At 44.4% G+C, this 13,339-nt stretch overlaps 1 protein-coding gene across 8 annotated transcripts in view; it reads right to left on the reverse strand.

Annotated features, from left to right (window-relative positions):
• Positions 1-13,339, reverse strand: part of Wdfy3 (WD repeat and FYVE domain containing 3) — a 247,489-nt gene that overhangs the window by 42,081 nt on the left and 192,069 nt on the right. For 6 of the 8 annotated variants that reach the window (XM_031337002.1, XM_031337009.1, XM_031337005.1 and 3 more), the window contains 8 exons: positions 12,439-12,538; positions 10,717-10,877; positions 9,218-9,447; positions 8,013-8,122; positions 5,541-5,723; positions 4,349-4,506; positions 3,285-3,362; positions 2,786-3,013 (listed from right to left, as the gene is read on the reverse strand). In XM_031337002.1, the coding sequence (XP_031192862.1) occupies positions 2,786-3,013; positions 3,285-3,362; positions 4,349-4,506; positions 5,541-5,723; positions 8,013-8,122; positions 9,218-9,447; positions 10,717-10,877; positions 12,439-12,538 (1,248 nt within the window). The remainder of the gene's footprint in view (positions 1-2,785; positions 3,014-3,284; positions 3,363-4,348; positions 4,507-5,540; positions 5,724-8,012; positions 8,123-9,217; positions 9,448-10,716; positions 10,878-12,438; positions 12,539-13,339) is intronic. The other 2 variants (XM_031337004.1, XM_031337008.1) reach the window with 1 other exon arrangement.

The raw sequence follows: 13,339 nt of genomic DNA on the forward strand, positions 1-13,339 counted from the left end.
ACACGTGTACAAGTGACAGGGTGGTCACCTGCTATCAACCAGAGGGTGGGCAGTGCACATCATACACATGTGTACAAGTGACAAGTGGACACCTGCTATCAACCAGAGGGTGGGCAGTGCACATCATACACACGTGTACAAGTGACAGGGTGGACACCTGCTATCAACCAGAGGGTGGGCAGTGCACATCATACACACGTGTACAAGTGACAGGGTGGTCACCTGCTATCAACCCTTGTCTGAGCCTGGAACTGAAAGGCAAGTGTGAGCGGTGTGCCAACAAACTAGTATTACCACAACTCCCTTTTACTTAGAAAAATTATACTAAATTATTATTACAATTATGACCATACAGACATCTATTTCTTTAGTCAGAATTTCTAGAAAGCAACTTTACACTTTTTAATTATAATATCTCAAAAACATGCTGGTAACAAAATTTCCCAAATAAGCCATTTAGTTTGAGTCCTAGAAGATCTATATGAAAATGTACATGTAGACGCAGCTACAAGAGATTGCCTTCATCAGAAAAAGAACTGTAAAGTACGACAGCTTCCTGCCTGGAGCTATGCCCTGTGAACAGCTATGTAGCTAGACTGGTATCAGTGTGTGAGTGAGTGTGTGTGACTGTGTATGTGTGAGTGTGTGTGTGTGACTGTGTATGTATGTGAGTGTGTGTGACTGTGTATGTGTGAGTGTGTGTGTGTGACTGTGTATGTGTGAGTGTGTGTGACTGTGTATGTGTGTGAGTGAGTGTGTGTGACTGTGTATGTGAGTGAGTGAGTGTGTGTGACTATGTATGTGTGTGAGTGAGTGTGTGTGTGAGTGAGTGTGTGTGACTGTGTATGTGAGTGAGTGTGTATGACTGTGTATGTATGTGAGTGTGTGTGACTGTGTATGTGTGAGTGTGTGTGTGTGACTGTGTATGTATGTGAGTGTGTGTGACTGTGTATGTGTGAGTGTGTGTGTGTGTGTGTGTGTGTGTAAGTGTGATACTGTCAGAGGACCACTAGCCAGTTAGTTCTCTCCTTCTATCAAGAGGGCTCAGGGATTGAACCCAGGTTCACCTCTTACCTTTTTGTGGTAAGCACCTTACCGGCTGCGCCATCTTGCCAGCCCAGGATCTTATTTTTTTGCTTTAGGTCTCAGAGAATTGAGTTTTCTATTTCCATCATAACCTATGCTGATGTGCGAATACCAGCTTTGAGTACTGCAGAAACCACACACTAACAGTGCCACTTGGTGCAGCTCCTTGCACTATAAGAAAGATCCCACCCTCCTCAAATAGTCACTGTACAGAAAGAGGAGATTTTCAAAGGAGAACCTGAAATTTGTTATATTTAACTATGTTTTTCCAAAGCAGAGAGGACAGAGTGTCAGATGAGAGCCCCAAGCTTACCACATTTGACTGAGTTTTCTCAAGGCATTAATTACTTAGGTTTTTTTGTTACACTAGTTTTAGCTGATAATCTTCCAAAGCTTTCAAGTCCATGGAACATGAATGATCAAAATATATTTTGCATTCTAAAAACAAACTTCAAAATAATCCAGAAATAAAATTCAAAGGTTGGACAATCGGCTCAAATATTTTTACAGTATGCATTATCATCAAGGCTTAAGGGACTTCTGGGTACAAGCTGGAGAGATGACCCAGGCTGTGTCCCTCACATCTAGGTGGTGTAGTCACAGGGAATCTGAGGCCCTCTTGCAGGCTCCAGAGGTACCAGTGGCACACAGGCACACACAAAGTCATGCAGCAAAACATGCATACAAATAAATTCACACCTACAATCCCAGCCCTTGGGACATGGGTGCAGGAAGATTTTCATCTTAGGTCATCCTTGGAGTCTGTGAGATCCTGTCTTAATTTACCTTCCCACTACACAATCTCCTAGACTCTTCTTCAAAGGTTAAATAAGCAAAACTTTAATCAACTACAGAAATGATCACTAATTTACAATCTAAAATAGAATTAGCTTTTTAACCATTACTGGATCCTTCAGCTTATACAACAGAATAATGAAAATGTCACTTAGAATTGATGGTCACTTTCAATACACAAGGCACAAGACCGACTCACCAGCCCTTGCTCCAACCAAGCCAGCCCTGCCCGTCCAGCCTTCAGACAAGTGTCTGGCTGTATTTCATAAGCTGAGGGGCAGTGAGTTTAGGGAGTTGAAAGAGGAGTCAGGTGACCTCTAATTCTAACATGGTTAAGGGCAGGAGTGATTTACTCTGAATATATGGAGCTTAAACTTCAACAGAGCATACTTCCTGTGGCTCTCTTAAAAGCCCCACCCCATCCTCTCTGTCTACGTCCCACACTCTTCCCCTTGGAGGAGAGACTCACCTATACTATGCTAACTTCAGGACCCAGGAAACTAACTCTTGTATAAAAACTTCAGAATTAAAAAGTTCTCCTGAATCATGGTTGAAACCACAGAGTATAAGATGAATGGAGGCAGGACTCCCACCCAGGAAGACAGGAGGCGCTAGGTGCTTAACTCCGTGGCAGACACTCCTCTAAGACTCTATATACTCAACTGACACAATCGTCCTAACAACCCATTTCCCAACGTTAAACATGTAAAAGTGTGGAAAACTAAGGAGGCTCTGTAGCATGCCTTGTGGCAGCACCGCATTTTAAACCGGAGCAGTGAGGCTCCAGAGTCTATTCTGCACCGCTCATGGCGACGCCACTAGTTACAGACAGTCCTCAAGTTACAGTTGGCCCAAGCAGGTAGCCGACTAATGAGGAACTCCAGTGAGGCCAGCAGGTACTCACCCCCACGCTGGCTTCCTGCTCCGTCTCCGGTACATAGGGATAGTGGCTGTAGAACATGTCATTGCGCACCATTTTCTTCCGCATTCTGCAGGGCCCCTCTGTCATCTCCAGCATCCACTTGTCTAGGTGGGAACCGATGGGGGGGCCCCATAGCCCCCGCTCCCGCAGCAGCTCACACTCGATCTGACACCACTCCTCGGTCACGTACTTCAGGGCATTCTGCTGACGCTGGGGGGAGAGGGGCCAGGATGGCTTCTCAACAACAAAAAGGCACAGCGGACTTGGAACAGAGTTACAAAGGGGGAGTGAATCCAATCCAAGTCATTTCAGTAAATAATATAAATTGTAGTTTACTTAGATAGTTTAAGGAAAGGAAACTAGTGGTTTTATGAGAGACAGGGTTTGCTAGGGCCCAAGAATGGCACACTAGAAACAGCTAGCAAACATCACAAGCCAAGGAAACCAGACACACATCACCGCCACTGTTCTGGATGCTCACCTCCTGATACTCCTTGTACTGTGTGTCCACCAGGTCGCGAACAACAGCGATGTGTGTAAACATCCACTGGGAAATCTCCTAACAAACCATCGAGAAAAAGGCCTTCAAGTTTCCTGATTTATTTAATTAATTATTTGAAAATTAATCGTGCCTGAAATTAATGCTGAACTGTGAGTTAAAATCTGGCCACTGCACTACTTTAGAAAACACACTAAATGATGAATTATATGACAACTGGGGATATGCGGCAGCCACAGGTCTGCACTTTCCCACCCCAGCACTGGAGTTCTGGCTTGTGGGTGCTATTGGCATGCTCAGGAGCCGCCTCATCTGTGGAGAGGTGCCACTGTCCCACAGAGCCAACTCATGGCTGAGCTGCAGTGCGAGGCTCATCGGCTTCAGCTCAGTGCAGACAAGCTAAGTGTGAGAGATCAGCATGGCCCATGGCATTCCTCTGCATACTCCAGAGGTACTCCCCAGGGAACGGTTCCCTACTCTTCTCCACAGGGACAGACTCTCAAGGCACTCCCTAATTCTCTTCCTACGTACTGGACCACACCTCAAAGTTCCCTTCCCGGAAGCTCAGCGTGGCACAACATATGCAGGGTACACGTCAGCTCTTACAGACCCTGTCCACACTGCCCCTGGCCTAAGGGTCAAGTGTGAGGACGAAAGGTTAATGGAGGAGGGAGATTTAATAAAATCAATCACAAGGATTTACAACTAGATTATAAAGGTAAACACTCCTCTGTTACTGCCTCATGATTCCTGTAATTATCAATAAGGACATTATTCACAGTCAGAAAACACATGAAAACACTTAAATGTTCTTTCGGTCACTGTCATTTGGGTCTAGTTACGAGACGGACGCGCATATCCAGTGCCATGTGCATTTTACAAAAGGAAGACACTCTGGGATCTGTCAGCCCTCTCCTTCTAAAGTGGAATGTAGAAAAGTTCCATTTTAAGACTTCGGCTTGCATATGCTAGCAGGATTATATAAAACACAGCAACCCTGGAGATCTAAGCACCGGCCTCAGGGGTCACACAGCTGAGCCTCGTACCTGTGGGGAAGGACTGTGTTTGTGGAGGCCGCTTTCCTTTCGGTTCCTTCTCGATCCTGTCAACTTGGACAGACCGAAGCCGCTGCTGACTCGGGACAGTTTGGACTGTGTGGTAGGCACCAAGGCTTCTCCTCGACTTATGCATTTCTTTTCGTGGGCTGTAAATTTAAAATCAAGTAACTGTGCCGTTTAACATGTGCTTTTATTGTTTTCATATGACAGTTACAGATCACAGCTCTCTCCCCATCATCCGCCATTCCCTTCCTGTAGCTGCTGCTTTCAGTGCTCAAATACATTCTGAAAATCTGACCCTAATGCAGTAAGAAATTAGATGAAGAGTCAGACCAGACCCCACAACTTCTACCATAGTACAGGCTATCACTGTTCTACTCTGCAGTTCTGACTTTCAGCCTGTCGTTGAGCCCGTGTAAATGAAACACCTTAGGCTTACAGACATAGAACTCAGCAATGTAGAGCCCAGCGGCCCTGCTGCTTTGCTGCGCCTGTGAGCAGATCTGGGGATGAGTCACTAGATGAAGAACTGCTACAAGAGTTGCTACCTCAGAGCTACATGGTTGTCTTTCAAGTACTACAGACTTACTGCTGCTGCTGATCCTGTTTAAGGATGGGCGCTTGACAATTATGTGGTGGCTGAGTTAATGTTTGGCTGTGACGATGGCACTCCTCTACTAATGTGAAAATTTAAATTATAATGTGTCTCTACGCTAACGATTCAGTCTGTCATCTGAAAACTTTTGTTGTTGAGAATATTTCGGAACACAAAATGTTTTACATTTTAAGAAGGCTATGAACATAGTTAACCACTGAGGATCCATAACTTAGCACTTCAACATCACCACAGCCAAACAGATGAGTGTTCGTACCTAATATGTTAAAAATAGCTACCAAGGCAGTTTTAATAAGAAAACCACATAGTACGGGCGTCTAAAATCTCAGTGTTCCAGATAAGAGGCTGTGGAGATGGTAGCTTAGATTGTGCCATCTGCGGGAGTGCTATTGTCTAAACCCAGAGTTGGCCAGCGCAGAGCCTGAGCTGTAGAAAGCGGAAGTAGTCTGTAGTGCGCACCGGATAGCCCCAGTACACCGCGCGCAGGGACTGCCTCACTCTGCAGTGTGCACAGGCGAACAGGCGCACAGGCAGAAGCTGTGGGACCCAGGGGACCCTTCTTACCCAGATGATTCTGCCAGCATTTCAGACCAGCCTCCTCGATGAGTGGCCTGGCAAGGGCTATGTCCACATGGCCCCTGTCGTTCACCGGCAGGCTGACCTTAAAGAGTTCCTCCAGGACTTGTTTCTTACTGTGGATCAGCTCGGTCCAAACCCTGTTGACAGCTTTAATGAGAAGCTGACGCCCTAGAAAAACGTAAAGAAAGAAAAGGCTCCAGAGAGAATACAAAGGCAGCTCTTTTCTTCCTGCTTTCCATCTAGGAATTTGAAGTAATATATTTAATTGTGAAACAAAATCTTACCACTAGGTTATGTTCAGTTCAATGAGAAGAGGTATTTAATGTAGATAAGCCAAAGTTAAGTTTTGCCAATGTGGAAAATATTAAAACAAACCTCACACCCATGAGAAGATGCTGTATTACTCATTTACAAAATAAAAAAAAAATTACAAGTATTTATCTACCCACTTCCAGATTAAGAATTGATATTGCAGACTGTCCTGTTACCCCCAAATGAATCCAGGACCACAAATATCCTGTCAAAGGCCTATATCTTTAGGTCTTTAAAAACATTTTTTTTTTACTTTATTTTCTTTATATTTAAATTAATTTTCAAATACATTACAAAACAAGTATTGTCGTTAGGTGTTTTCATAAACACACACATACACACACACATACACACACACACCCCATTCAGTCAGCTCTTGTCCACTGCCCTTTTCCACTCTCTCCTGCTGGTCCTCTTCCATCCTCCTTGTCCTCTGCATCCCACCACACTCTTCCATCCTCCTTGTCCTCTGCATCCCACCACTCTTCCATCCTTCTTGTCCTCTGCATCCCACCACACTCTTCCATCCTCCTTGTCCTCTGCATCCCACCACTATTCCATCCTCCTTGTCCTCTGCATCCCACCACACTCTTCCATCCTCCTTGTCTTCTGCATCCCACCACACTCTTCCATCCTCCTTGTCTTCTGCATCCCACCACACTCTTCCATCCTCCTTGTCTTCTGCATCCCACCACACTCTTCTCTCCCCTTACTCTTTCAGGATCTGCCCCCATTCTCTCATGGCGACTCCTTTAACTCTCATGACCTCTCTCTCTCTTCCATGTATGCACATTTAAATCTAGATCCCACGTATGATGTGAACAGGTAGCATCTCTTTCTGAGTTCGGCTTATTTCACTTAATAACGGTTCCTAGAACCATCATATTTTTTCCTGATAATGGCAAAATTTCATTTGTCTCTACAGTTAAACAAAATCCCATTGTGTTTGTGGGCACGACTTCTGATCTAGGCTGGTTCTACTTCCTGGCTGTTGTGAGTAGTGGCACACACAGACATAACTGTGGATATTCAGATATCTCTGTGGTAAGCTGGCTTAGTCCTTTGGGCATACACCCAGGTAAGGCCATAACGTAGGTCATGCAGTAGCCTTTTTTTTTTTTTCTTTTGAGACAGGATTTCAATATGTAGTCTTGGTTATTGGCCTTGAACTGGCAGACACCTGCCCACCTCCTAAGTGCTGGGATTAAAGGTGTTTATCACCATAGCTGGCTTCTGTTTTGTTACTGTTTTGGTTTTTTGAGGACCATCCACACTCCCCTGTAGCTGCGCCAGTGTCTACCCTACTCACGGCAGCTTGCCCATCCATCTTTGTTTTTTGTTTGTTTGTTTTTTTACAGGGTTTCTCTGTATAGCCCTGGCTATCCTGGAACTCACTTTGTAGACCAGGGTGGCCTCGAACTCAGAAATCCACCTGCCTCTACCTCCCAAGTGCTGGGATTAAAGGCGTGCGCCACCACCACCCGGCTTAAAGATTTATTTATTACATGTAAGTACACTGTAGCTCTCTTCAGACATCCCAGATCTTATTACGGATGGTTGTGAGCCACTGTGTGGTTGCTGGGATTTGAACTCAGGACCTTCAGAAGAGCAGTCAGTGCTCTTAACCATTGAACCATCTCTCCAGCTCTTGCCCATCCATCTTTAGCAAGCCTTAGAAGGGCCTGTGATTGACAGTCAATCACCAGCCCCGGAGACTGACTCCATAGGTCAGAGTGCTCCCCAACATATAGCGTCATGAGTTCCCAATGAGACTGACGATGCCAGTCTGCAGAGCTTACAGAGTGAGTTCAAGGTCCGCCTGGGTATGTAGTGAAACCCTGACTCAAAAATAAACACAAAAGGTATCAAGAGGTACCAGTGACAATCTGTCTCAGAAGACATCTGTCTCTAGTGGGGACGTGCCAACACAAACATCAGCAGCTCTAGGCAACGCTGCATAGCATCTGCGGCACAGATGCCACCACGTTTCCTAAGAAGGTTCAAGGTGAGCGTCATCAGGCTTAGCAGTGTGTGTATAGGCTGGCATGTATACAGGTCGGCTGTGTTAGTAGTTTCTGAAACCAGTGTTGTTATGTCTAAAGACAGGAAATGAGCAACACTGCCACCTTTCAGCAGGAAGATTACCTTCACTGATGTCTTGGCTGTAGCCACCGTCTGGCTCGATGTCCGAGGGAATCATGATGTGCCATGTGGTCATGCGTGCCTCAGCTTCCAGTCCAAATCCTTCCACACTGCTGAAACATTCAAACCAGATATCTGAGGGGATGGTATAGCCGAGGGCTGTAATTACTATGAATTACTCTGAAAAACGTGTAAGCACGGGCCCCACCACATCGTTCCATCACCGCCAGACAGACATTCGGCAGATTCAAAAACAAAAACAGGATTCCTAATTTACCACAGAGGTGCCATTTTTAAGGGAAGATCTCACAAATGCACAGGGTTGCACATGGTTCAGGACGTTTCTAGGGATTCAGAGTGGCGTGTTAACATTAAGAGGCGCTTTAGATTAATGCTAACATTTTTATCTTAAAATTACAGAAAGGTCTCTTCTCTAAGACCACTGCTTGCATGCCTGTGCCCCCCACCCCCAGTCTGTAGTTCACTGCTTCAATAGCAGCCAGGCATTTAACAGCTGCTGTGCAATGCTAAGCTCTTCCGTCACTGAAGACAACTATGCACATGGCTCATCTAGCTCTTCCGTCACTGAAGACAACGATGCACATGGCTCATCTTCTACAGCAGTAGATGGCCAGCGCAATAGGAACCAGTGGTACCTTTGTGGGCATCGTCTCACACTGCTTTGGGATTTGTTTATTTCACACTGACTTTTGTTTGCACCTTACTGTTTCTGGTTTTGTGCCTTTGGAGGTTTGTATGTGCATGTGAGTGCCTGTGAGTTTCTTGGGTTTTTCTCTGTTTTCTCTTTATTCTGGTTTTTTGTTTTTCTTTTGTTTTGTTAGACTGTTTTCAAAAGAAAGAGAAAGAAAAAGGGTGTGTAGTTGAGTCAGTGGGGGAGAACCCCGGAGGGGAAACCATAATTAGCGTTATTATATGAAACAAATGTTTTCAGTAAAAAAGCAAATGTCTTTTTATAATTACATGAATAATATATGGTGATTATGAAAAAAATTAAATATTTAAAGATTTCATTTAAAAACTAAATGAAAAGAAAGAAAAGCTCATAGTTTCTGCTAAATGCAACCCTAACCCTGTACGGTTTTCATAAAGCAGTAACAAAAGTAATTACAAAAGCAAGACGGCGATTGTTATCACAAAAGATATAAGAAATCAAAGACAACAGGGCAAGCGGAATCTAAGTGACTTACCTTCCAGCATGGAGATTAATCAGGCAGTGAGCAAGACAGCTAAGGAATTCTTGGTCGTGGTTTCCGGGTCCCAGGATTAAGTTCCGGTTCACAGTAAGGACCCGGAGTGAATCCAAGAGGGCGACTTGTTGAGGGACGGTTTTGTGCGCACGGGAGAACTGGTACAGGATGGTCCGATTGAGGCAATGATACACTGCATCCAGCGACAAGCCCTGCGATCGTCTCTTGGACTGAAGAAATGAAAGACCTTTTCAGTGAGAGGACAAAATTGCAAACCCTGCTGTCGTTCACAAGCATGCTGGTATCAGCTACTACACAACAGCCGTCATATTAAGTCCTCGGAGCGCTTGGCTGAAAAATACTTAACCCCTGCCATTATGGACTCAGAACCCATGAGACACATAAATGCATTTTAAGAATGAAGAGAGTCCTGTACAAACGCCCCTGTGAGGAGAGTCCACACCCATGTTACAGAGCATGCAGACGCCCCCGTGAGACCTCCATCAAACTATGGTAGATAGTCTCAATGCTCACTAAAGAGTCCACCAGAGCATCAGCAGGAGCTATGTGGGGCTCAGGCGTCACCCCTCGCTTGAGAGCTGCTCTCTTTGGCTTAATTGTAAATGCTTGTCTTCAGAGCAAATGGTCCACCCCATCATACCAGCACACAGCAAGTGTTGCAGTATGGCATAGTGATGAGAGGTTTTTTCTTTTCATTTACTTCTTATATCTTTAAATTTGTTTATAATCACCATATGTTATTCATGTAATAAAAGTTAATTTGCCATTTTTTTAAATTGAAAATTTTATTTCTTCTGGCTCTAGAAAACCTTGGGTTTTCCCTCCCAACTACTTCGATTCTCCCCACTTTCTAAACTACATTGTTTGTTTCTTTATCTTGTTAGGAAACATATGGTCAAAGAAACATACAACAATAACTCAAGCCACAACAAAGACAAGAAACACATAGACATACATACACACACACACACAAAACCCAGAAACCCACAAAACCAGAAACCATAATTTCCCATTTTTCTACATTATAAAGTAACATTAGTCTTGTGTGTCAAATGCTCTTCAGCAAGCATGAGGGGAAATGCACCCCCTAAGGACTATGGATGACAAACAGTGGAGGCTCAGCTGACAGGAGAACGTTCCCTCAGCATGGATGCTCATGTCCTTGTAGTTTTCATACAATGACATAAAAACTTACCAAGCTATATTGACTAAAGGATTTAATGCACCTGGGTGGGAAATGGCTAGAACAATCATGGTGTGAAAACACCAGGCACCCTCAATAAGGAGAGCACTGGCCCCAGGTGACGGAGCAAGAGTCAAAGTATGGATTTTTTAATTCACTTTTTAAAAAGTTTGGGTATATCTGAAGTTAACATTATCTAATTAGTTACATCTATTTCCAGTAATTTTGACACAATAGGAGAAAGATGATCCAAAGAAAAACATGTACTCCACAGTTAATAATGACGATGGATTACCTGGGCAATGAGTTGAATTATAAAATCTATAAGAAGTTTAGATTCTTTGTTGAACATGCCTTGCCAAAGCTTGTCCACCACGCGTTGCGTGAAATAAAACACGTTGTTCACCAATACCTGGTAGCTTCCTCCACTGGTAATAGGCAGAGACGCATCTTCCCCTAAATTCCAGCAGGAAAAACAGAGAATTGCTATCTATAGGCACAAGACCCTAAAGACACAGGCTAAGGCAAGCCGAGTGTACCACCATCCTCATGAACCACGAGCTCATGCTCTTAGAAAATGATGTGCACAGATGGAAATCAGGATAAACACTGGAAAGAATATTTCCTCAAGTTTAAAGCTTTGTGGGCTGAAAGTCTTAGACCTAAAGCCAGCCTGTAAGAAGCTGGAACTGTCAGCAATAGTCAATATTTCTCTACCCAATAAAAAAAGTTCAATTAGAGATGGATTATTTGTGAATAATGAATGGGAATGAAAAGTCCTCCAAAGAAAACTATTTGTGGCACACTTCCCATAGCAATAAAGTGACGTAAGAGTCAGAAGAAACCAAGGGGCTTAAGTCAAGTGCCTCAGACAGCTGTGACCAGCAGTGTGGTCTCCCCTAACCAGGTGACCCCCTTGGGCTGCTGTGAAGACACTGGCTTGGACCAGCCCTCCTCGCTCACACTGCATCATCCGGAGGCTCTACATACCAGATCCTTTGTTATCCCTGCTAGGGCTCTCATTCTGTGTCCTTCTGTGGCACAGATGATCTCAGCAGAGAAGAGGCACAAAATGTGAGCTGATATCTAGTTTTGAAAATATAGCTGCGTACTGACTGAAGATTACTTCTGGCAAATTACTTTGCAAAAAAAATATTAATTTACCAGCACAGAGGTTCTATGATTCAAGTGATCATTCAAGAGTAGCATACAGGCCGGGCAGTAGTGGCGCACGCCTTTAATCCCAGCACTTGGGAGGCAGAGGCAGGTGGATTTCTGAGTTCAAGGCCAGCCGGGTCTACAGAGTGAGTTCCAGGACAGCCAAGGCTACAACAGAGAAACCTTGTCTTGAAAAACCAAAAAAGGGTAGCATACGAAGTAAACTGTTAAGACTTTTATAATTTCGTTTTTTGAGAGGGGTCTCATGAGGTAGCCTAGGCTTTCCTTGAACCTGCAATCCCCCTGATACAGCTTCTGGCATCATGCCTGAATGACAGGTAGCCACACTATGCCAAGCTTCGAACTCATGCATTTTCTTCTCTTAGAAATTTCACGCTGTCTGATACATAAGTTATATCTCTATTGTAAAGGTCTCAAGTGTAACTTTCATATGGCATTCAATACAAATGCTTTAAGAGAACACAGTCCAGTGCATTTTGACCTTCAGAAACACATCCTGAAGACAAGCATACACATACTGGAGATTTTGCTACCATATAGACACACGTGCTATACATGTTTGTAGCTCCTGAATAAGAATGTTTACAGCAGTGGAGTTGTCCCTAACTGGAACATTTTATATGTCTATCAGCAATTACATGGATAAGCATATGTGCATGAGACATAGCACTCTATAGGGACACTAGCAAAGAGCTATGTGCAAAACCATGAATATATCATCTCAAACATTAAAAACGTTATATAATGGGCTAGACTAAAGAGGCAGAAGGAAGGAGAACGTGGAGCTCGAGAGAAGAAAGTGATAATACAAGCCTTTTAAAATTAAACACAGCATTACCCAATAACACATCAGCTGCAAGCAAGTGGTCCATCACACTGTCCAAAATGTGCGTCTGGAATTCTTTCTGCTGAGTTCTTGTAGATCTCTCAGGGGAAGCCTGTATATTAAAACAACACACACACATATCGGAATCAGAAAGAAACTAACTACATAAATATGGGTCTCACCATAGTTACACTGTAAACTATGTCAGAAAGAGGAAACCAGCCCAAGCTGGTACGCAGAGAAGACTGGTACCAGAGGGGCATCTGTGCATAGAGCCACACTCTTCCTTTTCAAGCCCCAGCATCTTAAACAGTATAAAGAGAAAGCCCATCTCCGAAATGATTCTTCCCAAATCCTGACCCCACACTTAAGTAATAGGTTGGCCTGGTGCTGCTACGTATTCAAAGGCTAAATATTGTATCCCAAGGCCTGGATAATTTATCACTATCCACGATAAATGAATCCTCATGTATACCATCTTTGTTGTATAAACCTTGCCCTCAAATTATCCCTGATTCATTCATAAAGATCCCTACAGCCTGTAGCTAGGAGGAGAGGTAGGCAGGGCTGAAGGTCCCATTGGAGTCTCAGGCAGGGACTATGGGAGGAAGAAGTCACCATGGGGTAGGTAGACCCTGAGTGCATGGCCATGAGGTAGGTAGACCCTGAGTGCATGGCCATGAGGTAGGTAGACCCTGAGCGCATGGCCATGAGGTAGGTAGACCCTGAGCGCATGGCCATGAGGTAGGTAGACCCTGAGCGCATGGCCATGAGGTAGGTAGACCCTGAGCGCATGGTCATGAGGTAGGTAGACCCTGAGCGCATGGCCATGAGGTAGGTAGACTCTGAGCGCATGGCCATGAGGTAGGTAGACCCTGAGCGCATGGCCATGAGGTAGGTAGACCCTGAGCGC

This window comes from Mastomys coucha, unplaced genomic scaffold (assembly GCF_008632895.1).
Source record: "Mastomys coucha isolate ucsf_1 unplaced genomic scaffold, UCSF_Mcou_1 pScaffold22, whole genome shotgun sequence".
In the NCBI taxonomy this organism is placed as follows: domain Eukaryota; kingdom Metazoa; phylum Chordata; class Mammalia; order Rodentia; family Muridae; genus Mastomys; species Mastomys coucha.